The 24,832-nt window shown below is 51.7% G+C and overlaps 7 protein-coding genes across 7 annotated transcripts; 1 reads left to right on the top strand and 6 right to left on the bottom strand.

Annotated features, from left to right (window-relative positions):
• Window positions 1-1,730: 1,730 nt before the first annotated feature.
• On the top strand, window positions 1,731-4,406 carry N7462_007096 (Zn(II)2Cys6 transcription factor domain-containing protein; the record flags this gene model as incomplete). Its single annotated transcript, XM_057078814.1, has 5 exons — window positions 1,731-1,972; window positions 2,047-3,187; window positions 3,252-3,360; window positions 3,418-3,743; window positions 3,810-4,406. 5 exons carry the CDS (start codon window positions 1,731-1,733, stop codon window positions 4,404-4,406), a joined length of 2,415 nt encoding a protein of 804 aa, XP_056931484.1.
• A 681-nt stretch (window positions 4,407-5,087) lies between these two features.
• On the bottom strand, window positions 5,088-5,674 carry N7462_007097 (DUF2462 domain-containing protein; the record flags this gene model as incomplete). Its single annotated transcript, XM_057078815.1, has 3 exons — window positions 5,088-5,216; window positions 5,433-5,517; window positions 5,622-5,674. The coding sequence occupies 3 exons, from the start codon at window positions 5,672-5,674 to the stop codon at window positions 5,088-5,090; spliced, it is 267 nt and encodes an 88-aa protein (XP_056931485.1).
• A 382-nt stretch (window positions 5,675-6,056) lies between these two features.
• On the bottom strand, window positions 6,057-8,301 carry N7462_007098 (uncharacterized protein; the record flags this gene model as incomplete). Its single annotated transcript, XM_057078816.1, has 3 exons — window positions 6,057-6,609; window positions 6,684-7,989; window positions 8,046-8,301. The coding sequence occupies 3 exons, from the start codon at window positions 8,299-8,301 to the stop codon at window positions 6,057-6,059; spliced, it is 2,115 nt and encodes a 704-aa protein (XP_056931486.1).
• Window positions 8,302-10,421: 2,120 nt separating this feature from the next.
• Window positions 10,422-11,141, bottom strand: N7462_007099 (GPI anchored serine-threonine rich protein; the record flags this gene model as incomplete). Its single annotated transcript, XM_057078817.1, has 1 exon — window positions 10,422-11,141. One exon carries the CDS (start codon window positions 11,139-11,141, stop codon window positions 10,422-10,424), a length of 720 nt encoding a protein of 239 aa, XP_056931487.1.
• A 5,057-nt stretch (window positions 11,142-16,198) lies between these two features.
• Window positions 16,199-17,872, bottom strand: N7462_007100 (aldehyde dehydrogenase; the record flags this gene model as incomplete). The annotated part of the gene is made up of 4 exons (XM_057078818.1): window positions 16,199-16,343; window positions 16,422-16,864; window positions 16,934-17,327; window positions 17,415-17,872. 4 exons carry the CDS (start codon window positions 17,870-17,872, stop codon window positions 16,199-16,201), a joined length of 1,440 nt encoding a protein of 479 aa, XP_056931488.1.
• Window positions 17,873-18,600: 728 nt separating this feature from the next.
• On the bottom strand, window positions 18,601-19,646 carry N7462_007101 (protoglobin family protein; the record flags this gene model as incomplete). Its single annotated transcript, XM_057078819.1, has 3 exons — window positions 18,601-19,087; window positions 19,171-19,444; window positions 19,523-19,646. The coding sequence occupies 3 exons, from the start codon at window positions 19,644-19,646 to the stop codon at window positions 18,601-18,603; spliced, it is 885 nt and encodes a 294-aa protein (XP_056931489.1).
• Window positions 19,647-21,789: 2,143 nt separating this feature from the next.
• On the bottom strand, window positions 21,790-24,113 carry N7462_007102 (putative hydrolase; the record flags this gene model as incomplete). Its single annotated transcript, XM_057078820.1, has 8 exons — window positions 21,790-22,090; window positions 22,157-22,287; window positions 22,342-22,482; window positions 22,545-22,730; window positions 22,793-23,199; window positions 23,254-23,438; window positions 23,494-23,710; window positions 23,774-24,113. The coding sequence occupies 8 exons, from the start codon at window positions 24,111-24,113 to the stop codon at window positions 21,790-21,792; spliced, it is 1,908 nt and encodes a 635-aa protein (XP_056931490.1).
• Window positions 24,114-24,832: the final 719 nt, after the last annotated feature.

Raw genomic sequence — 24,832 nt, forward strand, 5'->3', positions numbered from 1 at the left:
CGGGCTCATGAGGTGGCTTGTCAACAAAGAAAGTGCACATCTATAGGCCAGAGTGGAGACTTCTTGTCCCTCTGCAGAGCTCCACGTCTGGTGTTTGCTGGCCATGTACATAAGTTCAATATCCGATTTAGAATTCACCCATACTTTCTATCCTGCGCCAAGGCACTATTGCCGTCACTCAGACAATCTATTTTTCATGGGTTGACTTTCATGCCACGATCAAGACATGCCAAGCAGATCGTCTCTACCGACACGGACCGACCACTACTATTTGGTAATGCATGTTCACGAAGTTGCGATTACATCTTTTGTTGAGTTTGTTGAGAAGTTCGCCGATGTCAAGTGCCAGGATGGTAGTCCTGCACGCTAGCCGTTTTCGAATAGCCACATATATTGGATTATATTGGATTGAGAAGCATGGAAGGAGAGCGGGGTCCAGTCCGTCCATGGTCTTCTCTCTTGGGATTCCTCGCCTCCTGTTCTCATAGGGTTCCCGGTGAGCGGAATCGCGGCAACCAGCTGACTCATCACCGTTGAGGACCTTCCGGATGCTCGAGACTGCGGTGTACACGGTAGTTTTGGGTCTGTCGATGATTCATTTTTTTTGTGCGCTTGGCTGAAGAGTCGATATTCCAATCAGAATGCTACTTGGGTTGCGAGCGGTGGGCAGTTCCAGGGTTGAGAGGTACTTCGTTGCTGGTGCTGCGCTGACGCAGTTGCCAGGTGCTCGCCAGGCACTTGGGCCCGCCGTTGCAAACACCAGAATGCCCTAGTTCGTCACCAGAACCTTGTAGTGCACATAGAATCACGGATATCAAAGAAGCCCAGAAGCCCAGAAGCCCAGGTGGGACCCGCTGCAATGATATCTCGCCAGCAGGCTAGATTGGCCCTCGCATTATCAGGTCCTTCTGTCCCTGCTGTTCCTTTCTGCCGAGGATTCCCTGTTCCACGAAAGGCCAGGGTGTGGTACAGATACTGCTGCCCACCCTGTATTCTGTCCCTCGTCTCCCGTACCTGGCACTCGCGCGGGTTAGAAACGGTTGAATGGGACAACACACGGGCCCTCCCTATCAGAATTGATTTGCTGATCGGCTCGCGTAAGCCCGGACGCTCTCTATCAGTCCACCCTCGTGGATCGATCAGCCTTGTTTCGGTCGCGGTACAGGCGCCGCAAAAGCAACCCAACCGCCAAGAGCCGAGTCAGTCTGTAGTATATCGACAAGTATCTTTCCAAGCCAACTAGCCAAGAATGCGATCGTCATCTTATTGAATTAGACCGAGCCCAGCACTGCGAGTCATATAGGAGGACTGTCGCCCGCTCTCGGTCCTGGGCGGATACCCAAGACACGCTAAAGACGATCGCAGCACGCAAAACTTTGTGGTGGGGAACCCCCGACAGTCTTTCTTCCCCTCGACCCTCTTCACCAACATTCTGCATCTTTACCACTTCTGTCACGCTGCCACGCTCCAACACACCCCCAGCACCTCGCGAACCTGTGTATTCTCGGTTTCCCTTGTGTGAAGCTTGTCGCTTCACTTCCCTCGACTCGCACATCCTTGACCCTGGGCGCGGTCTCTTCCTCTCGGTCCCGCCCACCCATCTCCACCGAAACCCGCTCACTCCGACCCTTCGTCTTGCAAAGTTCGCAAAAAAGCAGCCTCTTTTTTGCGAATCTTTGCTCCTTGGCTTGGTCGGCGCCCGACGACGTTTTCCGATTCTCCTACCCTGTATGGACAGTGGAGGCACGGCAACAGCTGCGGGTATTGACCCCAAAATTCTGGATAATTGGCAAACCGACGCTGCCTTTTCAGTCGCGTCCTGGGAACAGCTCGGATACGATCAATCTCCCGAGTGGGATACCAGCCAGGACTCGAGCCAGTGTGCCGATGTCGCCGACTTGGGCGCCTTTCATGACCCGCTAACGGGACCGCTGCTTGACCGCGCGGGCGAGATTCCTCATTTGGAGCATAGGTGCGCAGCCACTGATCCGGCCTTCAAGCCTTCACCAGCATCACTAACCTGCTCTTTTTTTTCGTGGTTCACAGGAAACATGATGGGTCTATAGAGACCTTTACCTATCCTGATGGCACGGCCCAGGACACCGGCAGTGGCACCATCAGCCCTCGCACTCTGCCGTCGTCCACCGATGACAACTTCCATGGCGACGAAACTTGGCCCCATTTCCAGCTATTCAACTCAGTGGCCGCGGGCATGAATATGGAAGCCCCGATTCTCTACCCCTATGGCAAGGCTCCTGATAATTCTGCCGGGGCTGTCATCGTGGAGGACACCGGAGACATGCCGCAAGGCCCAGGTTACGCAGATGCCCCGGCGGAGGCGATTATGTTTCAACAGGTGCCTCCAGGATTCCCCATGATGGCAGATCAATGGCCGGAGATTCCGCATGGGGTACAGATGGAGAATATGCCCGGGCAAGGCCAAGGATCTGTGCCTCTCGCCTTGAACACTCCCAACCCTCAGAAAGATCATGTCTTGCGAGACTTTCAATCTTCCATTCGATCACTGGAGTCACGTTGGCTGAACAGCCTCGAGTCTCAATTGCCAGTGACCCAAATGACCCCCGCCTCATTACTCTCGTCACAGAAAACCAGTCGAAGTGCCCCAGATGGATTCCAGTACAAGTCCGAAAGTTCCTCGGTCTCAGGCGACCTGTCTGGAATATATGAATGCTCTTACTCCGCCACCAGCGAAGAGCCTCCTACATTTGCTGATCAGCAACGGGACGATGACGCAAAATGGAAAATTCCAACCCCGGATCACAGCTCCCCAGAGACGGCGCAGACAATGCTGAAGACCACTGCATTCATGGTCAGCGAGACCCCACCGGAATCTTTAATCAGTACCATTCCGTCACGATCGCGGAATCCCTCATCAGCTGGCCAGCGTGCCTCCGGTCGACCGATGCCTCTCGCTATGCAGTCCGTGGCCACCGTGCGGAAGCGCAAAAATCGAAACGCCCAGTCTTCCATGGACCAGGGCCAACCTAAGCCGCTTCAGATTGTCCAAGAAGATGGACAAGGTGGCTCCATCGCCTCTGCAGATTTTGTTTCCCCACCGCGGGGCGCTCGTCGTAAAGGTCCTCTAAGCATGGTTGGCCGAGCCAACGCTGGTTTGCGTCGAAAGAACAAGGACACCTGTGTCCAATGCCGGTTGAACAAACGCAAGGTTAGTATCTATTTCGAACAGTCACATTGTATTCTGAAACCCACAGAAAACTAATTCAAAACAGTGTGATGGAAGCTCGCCTTGCGATGCGTGTCGGCCGACACTGCACGAGCAGCCCTGCGCTCGCGCTTGTTTCTCTAGTATTGTGGAGTTTGGAACCTGCAATTATATCTGTAAGCAGTCCCCTCTAAACCGTCGAATTTGTATTTTGCACACTAACTCTTTTCTAGCCCAACGAGCTGTCAACCACCCGACTGTCAATGGGTCCAGCAGAGTTCGCCTGGCGATTCCGTCTGAGTTTGACCTGAGTCAACTCTTGTCCTTCCTCTCCGACCGTCAAGGCCGATTTAACATCCGTGCCAGCCAGGCTTGGGGCTCTTTGTACGTTCTCGACCTCGGTGAGACCTATAAGTTCCTGAAGAGCTTGAGCGAGTACAATGGCAATTCGAAGTCAACTTTCTTGGAGTTCATTGATCGCCGGATTGTTGAATCCAAGGACAAGTCGAAGAACTGGTTGACGTGTGTTAAGGATTGCGACCCAATGAACCAGGCCTACGTGAGTCTTTGCCGATTACTCGCCTTCCACTTCGGTATCTCTTTCTAACCTATTGCTACCTTACAGACTCTTCTCTCTCAGTGGAACAATATGCCGAGTCGCGCCAAGTATTCCTTTGTTCCCCTTGATGCCAACGGCCAAGAACGCGCCATGGACGTCAGCAACCCCGAAGACCAGCGGGATATCCTTCTCGCCGCACAGCTATCCCGCATCGTTTGTCGCATGATGGAAGTAGAAGGTTTCCGGAAACTGGAGCGCGATTTCTACAATATCAAATGGAAGCAGATCTCGCATGAGACGCACATTCGCTTCCTCGGCGAGCTCGGCCACATTTTGCTCTCCCTCCGCTGGCGCGTCTCGTGGTGGAAGATGCTAGGCGACGGCGGCCAAACTCCCGACCCAACCCAGCAACACTACATCGATCGTGTCGAGCTGCTCTGCCGCATTCTGTACGTCTATTACACCTGCGTTCTGGCCAAGCTGCCTTCCTGGTCGACCACCGATGTCCCCAAGGGCACTTGGTCGTCGTATGCAGACTCTGAGAATGCGGTGTGGGATGACTTCCCCTCGGACGCGACCGATGCAGGCTTCTTGTCCTGGATGCAGCGAGGTCAAGAACTGATTGAGCAAGCGGGTGTCCCGGGCCGGGTGTCCAAATTCTAAAATTGCGCTGCTCGAGGGGAACGATTCTAATACGGACATTGGCAACGGTGCGACGGGACTACTGGAGTTGGACTTGTTTGATACCCTTATCTTTTTTTCACCTTTCTCTGTTTCTTTTTTACTTCTTCTACCCGGTTTATTCCTTGATTATATTTCCTCTCGTCGAATCTGCCTTCTCTGTCTCATGTCTGGTTCCCTTTTTTTCATGTCTCGACTGGTCACGACTGATATATTGGTACTGCACCTACACTACTTGTTCATGATTGATGATTTAACCGCCTCAAACTTCTGGTACAAAAGAGACAATTGCCTTCTCAACGTGGTTCCCCATTCAAAATTAGTGGAACCAGTTGTCTTTTCTTCACTTGTGTACATGGCTTCCCGCTTCCTTGTTACATATTCTCGTTTTAAGAAATGTTGACTATTGGAACAAACAAATTCTTTACCCATGAACCTCACCGCGAGGAGCCCTACAAAAACACTAGATCACGAGGGGGTATCGTATCGCATTCCATGTAGATCGTATCGCTAGCACGATCTAGACCCAAAAAAAAAGACCAAAATATAGAAAAAAAAAACAAGTACAAATCACAACCAAAAGGAACCCGCAGCGAAAATTCCCCACCAAACAAGCAAAGAATTCTCGTCCATGAGCCCCCATGCCATCGTACACTACCAGCCTCAATTCGTTCCTGATTTCTTCTTGTCCTTGCCGGCCTTGTCCTTCTTTCCGCCGGCCAGCATTTCCAGGTGCCCAGCCTTGGTAGCCAGGCTGCGCTCCGTCTTCGCCACCAGGCCGGAGGTTAGTTTCTGCACGAAAGCAAACGAGTCAGTCAAGAATTCGTCCAGAAGAAGTCCAAGGGCCCATGAGGGCATCCCGAAGAAAGTCAAAACGAGGAACATCCGAGAGGATGTATCCGCGCTGTCGGCTCGGTACAATCGGGAGGGGAAGCAAATGATACGGGTTGAACAAAAAGATGGGGAAAAAAAGGGAAGAAGGGAAGAAAGAGTATCACCACAACGCACCTTGTTCAGCTTGGCAACCTTGATCAGAGCCTGCTTCTTCGGCGCAATCTGGCGAGGGCCAGGCTTTGTTCTGGCATTCGCGCCCCTGTAAAAATAATATCGGCATTAGGTGAGATCTCGCTAAAGGGGAGTTGATTGTCTGCGTCCGTCCGCAAAGACCTGGAACCGGGGGGGGGGGGTAACGCATACCGCTTAGCGGTCGCCGTAGACGGCTTGCTCTTCTTGAGGAGACCCTGGGCCATGACGATGTTCGTGTTGGTATTTTGGGGTTTAAGAGGGTCTGGAGAAGAGGGTAATTCGGGTATATGGGAATATCCGAGTAAAGAAGCTGCCAGCAGCACGGAGAGGAAATCTGAAATTCCAGTGATGGTGGAAGTTCTGGGAGCGTCGCCGGGGAAAAATCCTTATCGAGTTTATCGCGGGTCACGTGGGCGGAAATATACTTAGACTATCGGCCAATCAGCGGGATCTTGGGGTGGGGTCTATGGGTTAATTGTTCGTGCTGAATGAGTGGATGTTGTGATTTATTTTTTAGAAAAAATATATGTGTGTGTATATGTATAAATTGCTATATGGTACATAGAGTCCCTTGCCGGGGGTTGCCGAAGTAGGTCGAGCAATAACTTAGCGTTTGCCTAATATCGGAAAACTGCCATTCTTCTTCAAATCCTCTAGTTTCCCAGCCAGGGTGGAATCTTTCTTCTTCAGGAAATCCATGAAGCTACTCATCATCATGCCTTGTAGGTCATTGACTTCCTTCCATGGCTCGACCTGGCTTGGCACCGTTGGCCCCGTATAGACATTGCCTGGATGCTGCTTGGCTTGCGGCCACAGATATGATAGCTCCGCAGCATTCACCACGACCAGGGGATAGAGCTCGCTCCAAACCAGGTTGCCCAAGATGCGCATGTGGCCGTGGTAATCTGGGTCTTGATATTGGGCGATTTCAGCGGCGTTTCCGTCCGCGCTCTCATTGGCAGCGGCGCTGCGGTCGAAGTTTGCATCGATGGCGATGACATCGTTTCGGAAGTCTCCTGGGAGCATCGCTTTGTCCTTTTGGAAGGACGGAGTAGTCTCGTTGATGTATGAGTCTGCACTCTTGGGGTCGATCAGGAGAAAAGTAGACGGTGGTACTTTTCGGCTCCACTCGTCTGAGGAGCGGATCTGTTGGTAGTGTCTATGTAAAGTGTTAGTCGCCATGTTCCCGTAGAATTCATCGAGTAGATGAATATAAGAGTGGGAATTTCGAACCTTCTGGCAGCTTCGACAGTATTGGCTGGATCGAAGCCTAGTTCCTTGCCGTCGAACCAATGCAATTTGAGTAGTGGCTTAAGCTTATCAGCAAGTTGGACATCATCACCCCATGCGGAAAAATCAGCTTCCACTTTTTGCTTCAGACTCTGCAACTGCTCGCCAGAGAGCTTGTGCGCTGTGCAGTAAATCGCCAATCCGAAGCCGTATTTTTCACTTTCACTCGGCGGCATCTGCGAGATCGCCTCGTGGGTATGGAGGAGAAGTTGGATCCAGGGCTGTACAGATTGCTGCGGTGCCGACGACCGGCCGCGTATCTTTTCACGCAGTTCGTCTTGAACAACCGTGCTAATGGACATGCGCTCGCGACGAGCAGCTTCGCTCTGTGTCGCACTTGGGCCTTGTATCTTTTGAGCCTCGTTCTGAGCCTGAATGCATTTAGTGAGTCGGTCCATCAAAGCTTCATTCAAGCCGTAGTTTGTCTGTAGCTTTTCCAGGTCGGGATTGTAAAGCCCGCCGACGATCTCAGAGGGCGGATGATAGTCATTATACCCGTCCATAGTAATCCAGATCTGGAGATCTGCCTTGCAAACAACAGAGATGAGATCGGTCCACTGCTGGGAGAATGTATTCATTTCTGGGCCATCCATCTTGTCGGGACCTAGAGCGGAGAGGCCGTCCAGCGTTCGCTCGCGCAACTCGGCAGCGCGGGCTATGACCCATGAATGGGCGGTGCTGGTCATAATTTCGTACCTGGCACGGATATACTCTTCCCATAGTGCAGTGAGTTCGAGCTTAGGGGAAAGATTGCTCTGGGCCTTGCGCCGGGCGTTCAAGGCGTCCTGCATTATTTGCAATTCCTTTGAGACGTTGTTGAATGTGTCGCGCATTTTCACCCGGTTCTGAGGGAAATTCAGGTACTCGAAGACGGCCAGCACGGAAGTCAGGTATTCATGAGCGACCGCGAAATGGTCCGGATTGTTCAGATCCTTCTCTTGCCATCGCGATGCAGAAACGGGAGCGAGACCTTCCGAAAGACGTCTCTTGACGAAGTGAATGTTTTGCCCCAGCTGACACAGCCCGTTTGAGATTTCGGGATTCAGGATCTGCTGCATTATGTTCTCGATCGCTGGGGGAGCGTCCTGGTTGAACGGAGCTGGCGCCCAGTGTGCCCTTGGGGCCGTGAACAGCTGAAGTTCATCGGGAGTGAGTAGACTCAAGTCTGTCTCTTTCCTATTTGGCAGAATACCAGACGAAATAAATTCGAGGAAATGGGGCACAAAAAGAGGCTCGAACAAGGCATCCACTGATTTTGTTAGCGAGGTGATGTTAATGGCATGTTGAGAGGAGCTCTTGACTTACCAATTGGCAAGTCCTGGTTCGTCCAATGTTTTTTTGTGTCGCTCGTTCCTTTGAAACCCGTGGCATCAAGGATGGAAGCGTTGACCGTGGCCGGTGAACCAGAATCTGTATGCGCATATCGCGCAACATTGGCCCGGATTACACGGGAAGTCCACGGCGCGCGGCGCGGCACACTGCGTCGGATCGCGCCAAACGACGATCCAGCGAAAAGACGGCGGTTAGCCTGTAGCAGGGTCCGGGATAGCCTGGCCGCCATGATACGTAGGATAGGATGCGATCAACAAGCTTTTTGATTTTCAAGGCGTTGACGATCTCAGAAGAAAAGCTCCGGACTGAACCCCTGGCCCCTGGTCTAGCCGCAATAGCCTCGGGATCGAGCCAATCGGTAGCCTGGGGAGTTAGGCGAGATCCCCCAAGCACTAGATTCAGGTCTAGCTTCAAGTCCCCCCAATCAGGGTTCAAATGAAATCTATTCGAAGATTGCCTGCGCTCCACTACAGTCCTGGTGGGATTCCATCGACGGCTTCCACATTCAAAGTGCAACGCTCGTTCATTTTCTGAAGTTGAATGTCATCCCGGTGGTTATACATATTCTTTTGAGTGACACCAATCTTCCAGTGGGCCACAATATAAAGAGAGAAAAAAACAACACTTGAACTGGGAGAAATGCATATCATTGGGAAGTAATACTCTTATGGTATCGCCTGCCCGAAGACCGCTGTACCTGCATTTGTTCGCCGAGCGGATGCACAACTGTATCTGTGACACTGAGATATATATCATGTCCTACTTGCGCCACTAGCTTCAATCTCTTTTTAAAAGTACGCCCAAATCAAGGGAAGCTCTCAATCAGGACAACTAACTCATTGACCGGCTACGAAACGCTGCTTCAATTTCTGATCGAATGGACCGCGCGTAGTCCGAACAGCGACAAGGCGCGACAGACTTTCTTCAGATGCTTCACCTTTGATGCCCTGCGTCTAGCACATGGATGCTACAATGAACTCGTTGAGTCCGACTAGCTCGGTTATCTGGATAGCGAGGCTCACGGGAAAAAACCAAGATGAGATAGGCAAGAGCCTCGATGAACAGAATTTGATGTTCGAAGCTTTCGGAGTTCTTCTAGCTGAATTCAATGTCAAGTTCGAGGGAGCTCGCACTCCTGACCATTGGGTTCTTACATAGGTACTGGATCAAACGAATCATGGAGTATGTTTCCAGACAGCACCCCTACGATAAAAAAGCATGTTCTGGCGGAGGACGAAGAGTATCGGTGTGGAACTTACTATGGAAGATTGTTTTGTTTGGCTCTCGACTGACTCTTCTTTATTTTCTAGCCGAAGGTCGATGAACTGGAAAATAGCGACCCATGCTGTTGACAGATTCCAGGATGGTGGTTTTTTTCCCCTGTTTATCAGCAGTAGTGTCGGATTGTCAAGCCACAATATTTTCCCTAGCTTGTCCATTTCATGCGATCTCAACGGCTAGTCGCATATTCGGTATAATTGGCAACATTGTCGGTCGTCACGGTTCTCCGCCTGAGTAGGCGCCGCAGCACGGGAAAACACAATAACAAACACTCACCGCAGGCCCGAGCCGAAGAATTGGCAATGCGAAGGACCGCGGCCAGGGATCGGGATTCACTGTGGAATTTGGTTGCTCTTCATCGAGGGAGATCGATACATTCCAGAGATGCAGGTCCCGACGTCCAGGGGTGGAATTAAACCGGATTCTCTCTGGGAATCCGGGGACTGGGTATGCGTGGATCGGGATTCTTGCATGAAGACGTCATTGCCGAGCAAATACCAATAGAAATGTGGTGGGGAGATGGACATCAAAACAAAGGACTATCAAGTTCCATCCCCAGCGACGACGCTAAAGGTGGAGGTGAGGCAGTGGGATAGGGTCGACGACTTCGTCATGTTGATGTACGAGGATCTACCAGGCTACAGGCTATGGGAAAATCATGCATACAAGAAGAGAACGGAAGCATCAGAAGAGGGGACATGACATTACAAGCGTATCTGTAGACGGCCTGAATTCCCTGGGAATACAAGATAAAACGAAAACATGGTATTTGAAACGCGCAAAGCCCAGCTCAAAAAAAGGAGCAAGAGATAAAAAAAGGAAGTTTTTCCATATCAAGTATCAATAAGATCAAACCCTCATTAATTTACTGGTAGAAGAACAACCAGATCCTTCTCGAGGTCATCCAGAAAGGTAAAAAAGAATTAACAGAAGTGAAAGCCGACAGGGGGTGGAAAGACAGGGATTAGGTGCATGCCAAGATTCCCACGCGTGGGGCGCATAGTGACCGCGGAGCCCGTCCCCGCTTCCCCCCTCCCGTCACCCTCGATATTCAAGAGGAACTTTGATTTAGAGGGCCATGAAGGCAAAGAGACCGGCCATGACGGCGCCGAAGCTGGCGACGTTGCGGCCAGCAGCGTTGAAGACCGGGGTGGGGGTGGTCGAAGCAGTAGCGGTGGGCTTGACCAGAGGGGTGCTCTTGATGGTGGTGGGCTTCACGGCAGGGACGGAGCTGCTGGGAGCAACAGTCGGGGCAGCAGTGGTCTCGGTCTCAGGGCAGATGGTGGTGGTGATGACCCAGGTGGGGGTGATGGTGGTGGAGGGAGCCGCGGTCTCGGTCTCGGGGCAGATGGTGGTGGTCTCGCTCTCAGTGACAACAACGGTCGAGCTGGCGCTGGAGCTGGAGCCCTCGGCGGCGGAGATACCGAACTGGGTAGAGTACTGGTACTGGCCGGTGCCCTCAACGACGAGGAGCAGACCGTAGTGGGTGGTATCGGGGGTCAGGCTGGTGCTGGGAGTCCAGGTGTAGGAGCCGCTGTTGTCGATGTCCTCGACAATGGTCTCCAGAGGCTGGACATTGGTGGAGGGGCCGCGCAGGAGGACCAGAGAGACCTTGTCGCCGGCAGTGGGAGTCCACGTGATGGTGTAAGGCTTGCCCTCAGGGACCTGCTCGTTCAGACCAGGAGTGAGGATGGGGTTGCCGGTGGGGTCCTGGGAGTAGTCGGGCTGGGTGTAGGCAGTGGCCAGGCCGGCGAAGACGGTGACAAGAGCAGCAGCGGAGAAACGCATGGTGACTGATTTGAGTGATTTCGATTTAACGAATGTTAAAGAATGACTAGGGGTGGGACGTAAAGAACGTAAAGAACGTATGAGGGGATGGGAAAGAACGACGAGGGAAGACGAGCGAGGAAATTGGGAAAGAGCGGACTTAAAAGGAGAGTGAGAGTGAGCGAGAGTGAGAGGCAAGTGAGCGAGTCAGCGAGTGAGAGGGCACGACGGCGAACAAGTCCGTTCGACGTCGTGGTGGAGCCCAGTAGGATTATGCGGAGTGGAGTCGCTTTTAGTTTGGGGAGTATTTTAGTTTGTTTTTTTTCTTTTTAGTTTAGTTTGTTTTTTTTTTAGCATTTTATTATTTCCCGTTTCGAGGATAATCTCCAAGTCGCTTGCTCAAAAGGACATCTATACTGTGGACGATTGAATAGATGCTATATTTATCTACGTTTACATACATCAATAACTATCGATGACCATATCAAACAAGGGAAGAGAAGTTTATCTTCCAACTGGTTGTTTATGGATCTCGCTCCTTTCTGGGGGGGAATTTACTTTCAGGGTCATCGAATCAGGCACCCGAACCGACATTCAGGTACCATGAACGGGGGCCCTGGACGAAAAGGCCCTGAATCCCCATTTCGGGTCCCCTCCCTCCAGGGGCCACGACCAACCAGCATCGGTCTACGGAAGCAGTGGGGCGCCTCTGCTTAGCGAAGTCACTGCCATCGAGGCGCAGGAGATGCGACCAGTACTCGCGGGACTCGTCGGTCCCGATCAATCACACACGGACGGCACCAGCGCCACCAGGCACGAGAGGTTGTCGGTTCACGGGCTCACTGGGTCGCTGGGTCATTTCTGATCCTCTGTTTGAGGCGGGATAAGACTGCGGTTCAGTTCCACCTGGAGCGATCAACCTCCCCAGACACGGCAGATTCCCGACTACAAACTCATGGGAAGGTGAGGACTATCTCGACTCAGCCAGTGCCCCAAGGTCAATGCGACGGTGCCATGCCTTTGCTGGCCCTCGTGGGGCGTGCGGGCCCGGCTGTGGCTCGTGGGTGCCTTTTAGGTCTTTGGGATCGTATCCGATGGAGAGGGCGGGGAGAGGCGTTGGCCTTCTCTAGAATCAACACGGGAAGACCTCCCGGCAAGGCTGGGCACAGTGTTGTCACTTTTGTTCGAGATGATTGGGGAGGGTGCCTTTCTCGCACTGGCAGCCCATTCCATCCACCGTTTGGAGGCTCAAGATTGGCGAGTGGACCGGGGGGCCAAAGGGGCGTCGGGCAGGTGATTGGAGGACATTGACCGAGGGTCTCATTTCCCACAGAAAAGGGAAATTACACAGGAACCCGCGCGGCCAGTCATTGGGCGCGACAGGAGCGCAAGAATGCGGTCAAAGGCTAACATGCCCAGTGCCGAGTCCTGACTAGTCCTGAACGAGGGACGCCCGGTACGCTTTGCCCTGTGGCCTCGTCTCAACGTATCACCAGGAAGGCACACTTGAGAGACAGAGAAACCCGAGAAAGCTGAGAAAGCTGAGAAACTAGGACTTTCGATGTCTTACTCTTTTTCGACTTGCGGTCAAAAATAGTACATCAGACAGGGACCACCCAAGGGCGGTTTCTGGAGGTAACCAGAAGAGGGAAAAAAGGGAAATCGTGGAGACCCGGAAGATCCCCGGCTGAACCGGTCACCGTCATGGACTGGATCTATATCGACCGTTGCTACGAGGGTCTTCGTCTACTGTGTATGCTCCGTTGAGGACAGGGGATACGGAAAATACATACTCTGTGCGGAGTAGAGAGTAATTAATCGAATCAAATTAAGTCTCATTAAAGGCTTCCCGGGATTTCCATGGGTAATTCGATTGAGACCTCGATCTAAATTGTTCCTCGCCCGGGAGACAAGGCTTCATTATCGAGGTAAATGCGTATTGTAGGAAACCCATCTGATCCAAATACCATTTGCGGTATGCAATTGAGAAATCCCTGATTCTGTGAGATTCATCAGATCAACACGCATCATCGCTATCGATGACATTCCTCCATCTTCCCAACCCGGGCTTCCAGAACCGCCCTGATCGGTCTCATTTCCCCCTCAGACGCCACCGTCTCGTGTCATCATGCCCGAACCAGGTCCTGGTTGGTTTGGCCGAAGAATCCTGCTGGTCCCGTTGGCCCTTGGCAGGTCCGAGACCCTGAAAAGGATTACCCGGCCTTCCATATTTTCTCCGTCGACCGCTGGAATAATACAGGCATGGTATTACTTACCTTTTAATTATTCAGATTTGCCCGGCCGACCGGGCCCCCTAAGACAGAGCCCATTCCCATTTATTACCAAAATGTTTTTTTTTCATGATTATTCTAGCATCATTTTCTTCCTTGTTTTGACGCATCATTTGGCTCAATCACATCATGATAATCACCAGCAACACCGTCCGTACATAGTAGCATCTCCACACTCCCTACCTAGAGCCCATCAGAGAACAGCCACAGTCGGGGCTGCCGATCCCACCGGTTCGTCGGGGGATGGGCGAGGGCCGCGGAAGGGATCAACCGTTGATCAGGGGGGCAACGGGGAAACGGAGGTTTCAGTGGGCAGTCTAAATAGTCGGCTTCGTGGCTGGTTGGAGATATGATCCGTGATCATGTGTAGGACGTACATTTGTATCGCCGCGGATTATCTCCATGTGCACCAATTCTTCCATAACTGTACCGGGCGGGTCCGAACCCAGGTGGGTATGCTTTCTACATACAGAGGCTCTCAACAGCCCGATTGCCTCGTTCGGAATGACCGAGATGACAAAAATAAATATACCTTACCACAAACTATTGGTCTCGCCTCCACTGTCTTCCCATCTTTTCCAGAGGGCGATTCCTCGGTGATTCATCAATGGCGGGAAATTTGGTTTGTCTCAGCGCCCGCGCACGGGGAGTGGCCGTGGGTTACCATGATTTGCTGTAGCTCGCGCATTTCTTGTTCCTGAACAGTTCCGGGTGGAGCCGCAGTCGGATATGGACGATAAGTGGACAGTGGATGGGGGACCCGCTGTCTTTCTCCGTCGGCATGTTTGCATTCCCCTTTTCGTGCTCGCCACCGCTAGAGGTGCTGCATATGTGTATAATCACATAGTTGCCGGGCTCATAGGAACAGCGTGTTCCGAACAAGTGGCGCATCTACCCTTTTTCATGCCCTGAAGCCACTCCATCTCGCTTCTCGATTGATTCGGCACTATTGAGACATATCCATGGCTCTGGGGAGGGGAGGGGGCCCTTGGGGGCTCAAAAATAGCTGCTCGCCAGGCCGGAGTGGGGAGTTCAGTGGGGGATGATGGCCTTACAAGAAGCAGGAGCCTTCTATGATTATCTTTAGAATCCCAACGTGGATGCGTGCTGGGCCTGGTCGCCGGTTTCGATGCCCTTTCCATCGTGCGACCGGAGCTAATTCACGATCTACTCGATCTAGTAGTTTGTCCGGTCCTGTCGCCAACAAAGGTGGTTCCCCTCCCTGTGTTGCCTTGCGAGTTGATCCTGATTTATCATGCATGATGAATCCTGGTGTCCCTGCTTGGTATGTACTTCGCCCACTAGGTCCGCGAAAACCTGGTTCAGGGTGGCCCATCTATAGCCGCGATCCTCTCCGGGACCCTGCGTTGCATCGGCTCCTGTCTGGAGACATCCTGCAGGCCTAAGCATCCTAAGCTTGGTCCAGCCTCTCTTGGCGAGCAATTAGAGAGAGAAAAAAAAAAGAGATGTAGGCAAGATGGTTCTAAGTGCACTAGGCTTCGAGACATCCAACGCCCGCTTTTTGCTCACCCTTGGCGTCCGAGTCTGCGGCTCAGCCTCATGGCTATTTTGAGGGGTGGTGGAAATTGCATTTAGGCAGACCTTGGACAGACTTGTCCACCTTGTGTTCCCAAGTTGGGAAGCAGGACCCTACCGTGCCATCCTCCCGGCCGCCTGTACGCTGCACGCTCAGGGCTCGCGACCACCTTGACAGGACCCTGTCGGGTGACATGGGGCTAGACTTCCCACCAAGCAGCATGCCGGTCTTGCCGCTGCGAGTTTGTGCCTGCAGTGGTGGCACAAAGCGTACCTGGATGGGCGGAGTACGTGGCGTTCACTAGGTAGGTCAAGGTGGTGCATGTTCTGATCGCTGACGGGTCCTAATGACGTTGTAACGCGCTGAGATTGGCCCCATTCATAACTCCATTCTTGGCTAGAATATTCCCCGAAGGCGACTCATGATTGCGTTGCAGAAATATGGAAGTATCTGTTACTTCGTGAAGACCGAATGATTGTTGAATATGGCGCGATCCTGTCATGCTCTGTCTCCTGTCTTCTTAGGTCTTGTGATGTTTCAGATCCTGCTGCCTTTCTGTAGATACCGCGAGCCACCACGTAAACTTCCTCGGATTATACTATTGCAGGCACCTGATGACCCAAAGACCCATGTTCTCTCTCTCTCCGAACTCCGTACTACAAGGATAACTCACTCCGAAGGAGTATATAGGCTACTACCACGAGGCCACCAGCTTTTTCCCAGCCCGGCATTTATCTCATGGAGGCACCTTGCATCGATAGGACGGCTGAAACTGTTGACTTACATCGTAGGTAGCTTCAACCAGACTACGATATAGCAATATGGAGATTTCTTAAGTCAGCCAATTTGCCTAACAAATTCACATCGAATACTTTTCAAATCAATCTAGCCGTGTCTGTCAAAAACAGGAGTTTTGGGAGATGGACACTATCGGAGACGGAATTGTGGAACAATGAAAATACATGTATGTAATTCATATCTGTTTGATATTCGAAATAAATACCGAAATAAGATAATAACCTCCTCCAACATTGGAAGCATCGCTTGCTATGTCATCAAATATGTCGTCGCTATCTACAGTTGAGTATCCATGCCCGGGCTCGTGCAAGAGTCCGGGCCACCAGCGGTGTCATCAGGCTGGTGTCATCGGTCCAATCATAAGGTGACCCTTTTTCCAAAAAAGCCAAGCCAAGCCAGCTCAGCTGTCCAAGGACAAAACAAAAAAGAGAAAAAAAAATTGAATATGTTCCTTACTCCAACCAGGTGACGGTCTTGGTCTGCAGGAACTCGTCGTAGCCTGCAACACCGCCAAAGCGGCCGAAGCCACTGCTCTTCCATCCACCGTGAGGCAGAGTGGGCTCGTCATGGACAGTCAGGGAATTGATGTGGACGGCACTGCGAAAGGAGCGGATTAGTCTCTCACCACTCGAGGCCATTTTGGGGATTTCTCTCGAAAAGATCGATGGAACTTACCCTGAATCGATCTGTTTGGCGACGCGCAGACCGCGGAACAAGTTCGTCGTGAACACGGCAGCGGTCAGACCGTACTCCGTATCGTTGGCAAGCGCGATCGCCTCATCTTCGGTGTCCACGACAATCAATGACACAGTCGGACCGAAGGACTCAGTCGCGTAGATGTCCATCTCCTTGGTCACGCCATCAACAATGATAGGGCGCATGATGGTATCCCGAGACTCGTTAGCGTTGGCATCACCAAACAGCACCGAGGCGCCGCGCGAAACAGCATCGGCCACAAGCTTCTTGTTCTTCACCGCCGCGACAGAGTTCACCAATACCAGAGCAGGAGCGTCCTTGCCGAACAGCTTCTCGGCCGTCGCGGCCAGCTTCTGACGGAACTGGTCTGCGATGCCACGCTGCACAACGATGCGCTCAGTCGACATACAGATTTGGCCAGACTGGCAGAGCAAGGAAGAAAAGAATCAGTATCAGCATGTCCAAAGTACACGGCGACGGGTCCGACTTACATGCATGAACGATCCAAGCGAACAGTTCATGGCCGCCTTATCGAGGTCGGCATCATCCAAGACAATGGCCGACGCCTTACCGCCCAGCTCCAACAGCACAGGCTTGATATACTTACCAGCAGTGGAGGCAATGATAGAACCAACATTGGTGCTACCTGTGAAGTTGACCTTGCGCACAGCCGGGTGGGCAATCAGGGCGGTAGTTACCGCGGCCGCATCGGAAGGCTGGTGATAGATCACATTCAAGCATCCGGTAGGAAGACCAGCCTGGCGGAAGATATCACCAAGGGCCCAAAAACACTTGGGTGACAGTTCGGAGCCCTTGAAGACGACTGTGTTACCCGCGGCGAGCGGAAGGGCAATGGCACGTGTGCCCAGGATGAAGGGCGCATTCCTGCGGGTACACGAAAGGTTGCTGTCAGTTACACGAGGACAAGCTAACGACCTGCAGCATATTGAAAAGTGGAGAGAGGGGCCTTACCAAGGCGCAATGGAGAGAATCACACCATACGGCTGCTTGAAGACCATGGCGCCCTCGCCGTCGACGGTGACGTTGGGCACTTTTCCTTCAATTGTGGAGATGCGCGCGGCAAAATCCTTGATAAAGCTGACACCCATGTTGAAGGTATGCTCAGCGAACGGACGGCCCGCACCGGTCTCCTCTTGTTGATAGGCGATCAACTCCTCTTTACGCGCATCCATGATCTCGGCAGCCTTGAACAGAATGTCCCGGCGATCGTACGCCTTCATCTTGCTCCAGGACGGGAAGGCTGCTTGTGCGGCTTCCACGGCGCGTGTCGCATCGTCAACTGAGGCACCAGCGCAATGGCTGGACAGCGCGCCGGTAGCGGGAGCGTGGACCTCGAACTTGATGTCGGTTACCACGGACTCATTGTTGATGATGAGCGGAATCACCTCCTGGGTACCGTTTTGAGCCATGATGAATATATAATTTGTGATCTGACGACCTGCCTGCAAACAACGATGATGAATGATCGACTCAGGGGGGGGAAGAAGTGCCGAAATGCAGAATGAGGGGTTGAATTTAACCTGTCGAACATCGGATAGCTGATCTTGCCGAATTAGAGGGATGTGGGGGCAAATGTGGGATACATGCGGTCGCTCGCCCGGCCTTCGAGGTTATATCCGACCCAACCCCGGACAACGAACGGACGTGGTGGCTTGGAAGGCCCCCAGAACAGCCGTTGAGCCTCCGTGGCGAAACCCAATTGCCTGAGTGGCGAGCCGAGTGGGGGACAACTCCCGAAATTCTCATCCCCGGCTTTGAGGGCTTTGCAGGATCACTAGCCTCAGGCGCAGCCGACTCGGCCTGCTGACTAACAGCTTCGGGGATTTTCCGCGATGTCCCCACCAACTGGGCTGTTTTTTTCTGCTACAAGGAGACACCGGATGAACGAAGGGAGGGAGAAAGGGAGGAATTGAGAGAAATCATCTTCAAGACGTCACAATTGCCAAGAAAAAAGAGGATAGAAGAGTAAGGAGCGAAAGCTGACAAAAACAAACAAGAGCACTCCATGTATGCCGCTGATGATATCTTCCAACGCCCAACCAAATTGAGTATTTCCTTTTCAAAAGTCCCCATTCCCCGCGCCTAACTAAAATGTCAAATGCCAGTATTGTTTGAATCTATTTCTGTTTGCCGCCGATCAATTGGCCCAGATTTTCGTTTCCGTAGTGGTGGAGGATGACTTTGCCAGGTCGGCAAAGGGACAAACAGAGACCTTGGAGTGGTTGGCTTGCGAAGTCGTAGTCGCGATCGATGGTGCGGCACTCTGCATTGAGGGCGCCATACTGCTGATAATGCTGGCCGTCTCATCATCGCCGGAGCTGCTTGAGCTGCTTCCCAAGATCTTCTGGTCGCCCAGATAGCCCTCTTTGGACCCGAAACTGTACATGGAAACCTCATCGGCATATTCGTCGCCGTCACGAACGCGCCATTTGGCGAACAGATCATTCTGGATGCAGAGAATCTTGTTGACCGCACGGATGAGCGCAATTTTCCGTCGCAGAGAGATGTGCGGGTGCGACAGCAGAGCCTCAACGAAGATGTCTTGGATGAATCCCATGCAGGCGTTGATATGAATATACTCGATGTTCAAAGCGTGCATCCGCTCCATGCCACTATGCATCATACTGCGATGGATTATCAGTAATGGAAACATTGAAGGGCAATGCGAGGGCATTATATCTTGGGATATAGTAAGCGATCAACATACCCAACTTTATTCAAGTACCGCCAGAATTCCATGCTGGTGGGATCTTGGCATAGGCGGGTGAGGTACCACCGCAGGAACATTTTGCGACGTTGGATCTTGGGTGTTTCCTCGTGTAGATAATCCTCCTCGGGCTCAACTTCTTCGGCGGTGCTTCGGGTATGGAACGCACGAGAGGTGATGTCATATTGGAGCAGCTTCTTATATACCAGATTTACCACTGCCGGGATGAGTTGTTTGATATATTTGGCTCCGGACTGGAGGGCCTCAACGTCCGCTGTGTTCCGAAGATATGGGGATCAGCCTCAAGACTAGTAAAAGATGGATTGATGGCATGCGTCTGGGAACCACCTACCTGAGTTGAAGTCTAGGAATTCGTGCAAGTATTTAATCCGCTCCTCGAGGCTGACATATAGTAACTTTCGATCCACGTGCTTAGGCTGAAAGCCAACATCCCCCAATCCATAGTCGTGAGGCATAATGAAGAATATGTGAGATGGTGGCCGGGGAACAGTAGAGTCTGGGTCACCCAACAAGCTTTTTGACAGCTGTGGACTTCTCAAAGAAGGCAATGATAAGTGGTAGACGGTAGACGGTAGATGGTAGATGGTGGATGGTAGACGGTAGATCTCAAATAACCTTGGAAGAGTAGCAAGGAAGAAAACCGGGGCTCCTCGTGGCATCCACATGGCCCCAGGGCAAACCGGACGTTTAAATACTTCGCCACCTCAACGTACTCGATAACCTCGATCTCATCAGCTCGAGGATCGGACCCTCCATCACAATCCCAGACCGAAAGCGAATGCACCTCTGACCCAATTCAGGAGTCACAACAAGTAACTAGGGTGTGGAACTCCTTCCCAGAATAGTGACGTGTACCGGGTTCTGACAATAGCTCGCCCCCTGGGGACGAAGGTTCCCAAGCGTACCACAATGCTCAATTCTCAAATCGGACCACTCAGAAAGGTAAGGGTGGGTGACTTCGAATCGTAGGTCGACGGAATAGTTAACCGGGCATCGGCAGGTGTGGGCTGATCCCTGCAATCTCCTACATCCTTCATCCACAATCCCCTCCACCAGGGCCCATCGGTGACAGGACTGGCGTTCCGAAACGAAACCTTGCGAGGGCAGCTCGATGGATCGTGAAACAAGCGACCACGTGGAAACGCGGAAGTATTGAGCCAGTCCAGATTCGACTCGCCAAAAGAATTCTCCTATGTGGCGCTGCGCTTTGATCTCGTCCACATTGTTCTGGAAGAACTGGAAAAGGGCAGACTATTTGAACTCTACCAGAACAGGGGGCACGATCGATGGATCTAGCGAATCAAATCCCGATCGAACTCGTTCAGGCTTCCACGATTGAGCTTTACTATTCACGTAGTGCTGCGTACTCCGCTGTGGTCCCGTAACCCTCAACGGCCTTCGAACCGAGACTAGCTCTATTCGGAGCCGACGGCCCGGCACGAAGTTTTTTTTTCTAACCTTTTTATCCTCTCTTTATTATGCAGGTCGACGTATCATGAATGCCACTTATGCTCGACTCTGTGCATTCAATCAGGCAACCGACAACGTAGAAGAAGCCCAAGCGGAAAGGCTGTTTTTGATACTTACATCCCTGCGACAATCCTCCTTGATTTCGTCCAGGAGAACAAGGATTTCCTTCCGGGAAATTGCATCTCAAAAAATAAAAAAACAAAACCCACTCAGCGGTTCGGCTCCGGGTGGGTCCCGAGAAACCGCCTGCAGAGGAACCAAGAGAAACTAGAAATGCAGCGGCCCCATTTCGAGAACGCCTGCATAATCCTATATTACAAATGGCTTCTCAATGGCTACCAATAGTCGACCGCCAGTTCCAAACTTGAGTCGTGTGATGGCGTGGCCTGATACCTGATCCGGGCAAACTCGGCCGGTGGGCTGATGAGCGATAGCCTCCGGTTGGACCGGATCGTTCCCTGGTGAGAACTTGAAGCTAAGGAATAAAAGGGGCCGACCTCTTGCAGAATAAGGTTCCCATGTCGACTATGGTTTTTCTTTGACTCCTACGTAAGCGATGACAGATTGAGCAGGCGGATTTCCGTCTCCGCCTCATTTCCGTGGTCTCCGCTTTCAATCTGAGACGCGCTAGACATGTTTCTAAACAGCCGCGCTAGACGATCGACAATGCCTGTGTTGATCACTTCGTGTATGGCGGTCTAGACGCTCTCAAATCAGGTTTCCTGGCCCTGAGGCGTCGAAACGTTGTGTCTGCCCCGCGTTCTCGGACGCCTCTGACATCGTGTCCCATGGAAGTGCCGTGCCAAGCCAATTTAATTGACCCTGAAGAAAATGACAGCGGCTGGTCTTTGGTTTTGACACCGGTCTTATTGTCTCGTGCGAATCAAAGATCGTGTTCGACCATGGAAATGTGAGCTATCGAGAATTGCGGATGTGATGAGTCTGCCTCCCAGCTCCTCATAATCTATTTCAGACACTACTGGCACATTGAAGGCAAGAAAAGGGCATTTAGTTATCATCTCAAGAGATTTATTTCTAGACCAATCCAATGTCCCCTTTTACCCACAGGAAATGGAGTTGCGGATTACTACTCTAGACTAAATTGCTTCCCCGCACTTTCTCGCCGACTCATAGTTTGGTGGCGGTCGCCTGGCTTCGAGCAGCAGCAGCATCATACAGACCTTGAATATCTGCCTTCCATTGGTCCTCATCGACGCGGGCCAAACGCCGGTCGTAGGTCATCAGTCCATTGACTTCGCCCTCAACGTCGGTGGTCTGAGTCCAAATACCTCCACTGCACGCAAAGCGCTTGACCTGATCCTGGAGCTCCTGGAGGAGGAGGTGGCTCCGGTAATTCCAGCTGTCAATCGTTTCGTCGATCTCATAGGTTTGATTAATTGTATTGATAGCAGATTGTACGTTCCAAAGACTATTGCGGTTGTCAATCGGATGTTTTCGCAGGAAAAACAAAGGGAAAAACCACAATAAAACTCACTGTTCGATAGAAACATTGTTTCCGACTCCACCAAACTCACCCTGGAAGCCGATCCGGGTGGCATCATACGGGCTCGAATTGATGGAGTAGAAGGGAGTCCCGCATTGTGGGTTGGCGTAGTGGTGATTATCCTGTTACTTGTGAATAATGATTTGTTGATTCTGTGTTATCGGAGATATACTCACACTGAAATCTCCAGCACCGTGATCATACCATCCGGTTGTAGAGTCCACCAGTCGGGTTGGGTCCAGCTGCTTTACTCGCGCTGTCAATTCGAACTCGGGATAGTAGGATCTGAGTTGACCCCAGCCTTCATTATAAACAACCTAGATAGGGCTGTGAGTACCTCGATTGTAAAGAGCTTCTCACACTGTCTTTTTCGACTTACCCAGGCCGCGATACTAGGGAAGTTTTTGAGCTGGTTGACTAAAAGGTCCAACTGGCGTGAGAATTCGGCCTGCTGGGCGGCATCAGGCAATCTGCCATCCGCAGGTCGTAGCGCAGGCATATCCTGGACGACTAACAAGCCAAGTTCATCACAGGCTTGGTAGAACAGCTCGGGCTCAACTTTGATCTATATATGAAGGTCATCAGTATGTAGCTTTTGAGCCGCCTTGCTTTCGAAGAGAAGCTTACATGTTTGCGAACTGTATTGAAGCCGAGCTTCTTCAGAAGCTGCAGGTCGTACACCATGGCCTCTTTGGTAGGGGGCGTGTAGATCCCATCCGGCCAAAATCCCTGATCGAGAGTACCGAACATGAAAATAAATTCGCCATTCAAAAGTGGGCGGACAACACCATTAACTGTTCCCTTAGAGATGGTGCGGAACGCGGTATAACTTTGAATGCGGTCTTTCCCAAGTTCAACAGTGACACTATACAGATTGGGAGAGTCGGGAGACCACAACTTTGGCGAGTCAACCTTGAACTGGAATGGTTGGTTTGACGGTCCCCGAGATGTGGCAACAATATTTCCATTGTCATGAACAGTGACTCGAACATTGGAAGTAGTGTTTAGTGCCGAGGTATGGACAGTCATATTTACTGGAGATTGTTAGGCTTTATAGGAACAACGAAATAACACAACATCGCACTCACCTTGGCCTTCCATGTTGGCATCAAGATCAAGTTGTGTGATATGATTCAATGGAGCAGATTCGACCCAGACACTCTGCCAGATGCCGCTGCAAGGAGTGTAAAAAATATGACTGGGATTCAGTGTTTGCTTTCCAACTGGGATGACATAGTCCCCGGAATCAGTGGGGTCATGAACGAAGACCAGTCTATAAAATCAGTATTTGCAATAAAATACTCCTTCATTTTCAGAAGCCAGCTTACAATTCATTTTCTTTTCCAGAATTGACGAACTGAGTCACATCGAGGGTAAAACGGAAGTATCCACCGCGATGGAAACCGGCGTTTCTTCCGTTGACGAAGACTGTTGCTTCGTAATCCACAGCATCAAAATTGAGCAGCACCCGCTGGCCATTCCAGTCTGAAGGTACCTTAAAAGAGGTTGAGAACCATGAGTATAGAGTGGAGCTGCCTTGGATGCCTGGAATAAAGCAAAATCATTAACGTTAAACCCGAGACACCTAGCCTCAGATCCGCTACGTACCTGAAAGCCCACTTTCCAAGCAAGATGGAATGAGGACTTCTTGAGCCAGATCTTGTCCAAAAGGAGGATTTTGAACATCGCCAAGACCAGAAGCACTCTGATATTGCCACACACCATTCAAATTTTGCCATTGAGAGCGTTTCAGCTGTGGTCGTGGGTACTCAGGCCATGGATGAGTGCCCACCTTGTCTGTCCAGGGCGTCGTCAATGGTGGCTCTTTCAAAGCATATTTGGCAGCAACACGAGGCTCCAAGCTTTGCTGTTTACCGATCTCACTACTAGGGGCCGCATAAGTCGTGGCCACTAGTAGTGAGACTGCGATACTCCCCAGCAACTGCATGGCTTAAGTATTTCGGACACACCGGGACGCTCAACTGAGAAAGTGAAAACCCGCAAGAACTATCGTGAAATAATCCCATTTTTCCTCTGGAGCACATCCCTGGACTTATGTACAAATTCGTTACACTCGGATCACGGCACGATCGGTCTTGCCGGTCCATTGCACAATTCTTGCGAGGCCCTAGCAAAGCAGAAACAGGGGGACCAAGAGACTCCAAGACCCTGTGTGCTGCAAGTAAGCAATTGACCCAGGATCAAGGACAGAGCACTAGCTTCACAAGGCATGGCTCCACCAGGAACAGGTCAACCCCGCAGGAAGAATGCACTAGAGATTCCTGTCTTGGAAAAGCAACACCGATGGTGCCGCTAGGTAGACCGATGCATGCCACCCCAGTATGATCGAGGTCGCTGCTTGGCGGTATTGATAGTGGAGTTGAGTTTGTGCCGAGACCTTGGGGTAATGGACCAATTAATGCATTGCCTATGGATCTGTCACAAGACGCTATTAGGTGCATATTCTCTGGATCTGTGAGAGAGACATAGGAAATAGGTGTCCTCGTTCCAGGTTGCCTCTAGAATGTAATGACTTGCGGGTTGGAATCTAGGAACTGATTCAATAACCTCCACACTTGCTTTTGCGGTTCAGGGGGCAGCGAATAGCAATGCATTGGAATTTCAGCGGTGAGCACGCCTCCAATGAATCAGTGCACCGATCTGCAT

Source organism: Penicillium macrosclerotiorum, assembly GCF_028827735.1.
Source record: "Penicillium macrosclerotiorum strain IBT 26536 chromosome Unknown utg000007l_segment0_segment0, whole genome shotgun sequence".
Lineage (NCBI taxonomy): Eukaryota > Fungi > Ascomycota > Eurotiomycetes > Eurotiales > Aspergillaceae > Penicillium > Penicillium macrosclerotiorum.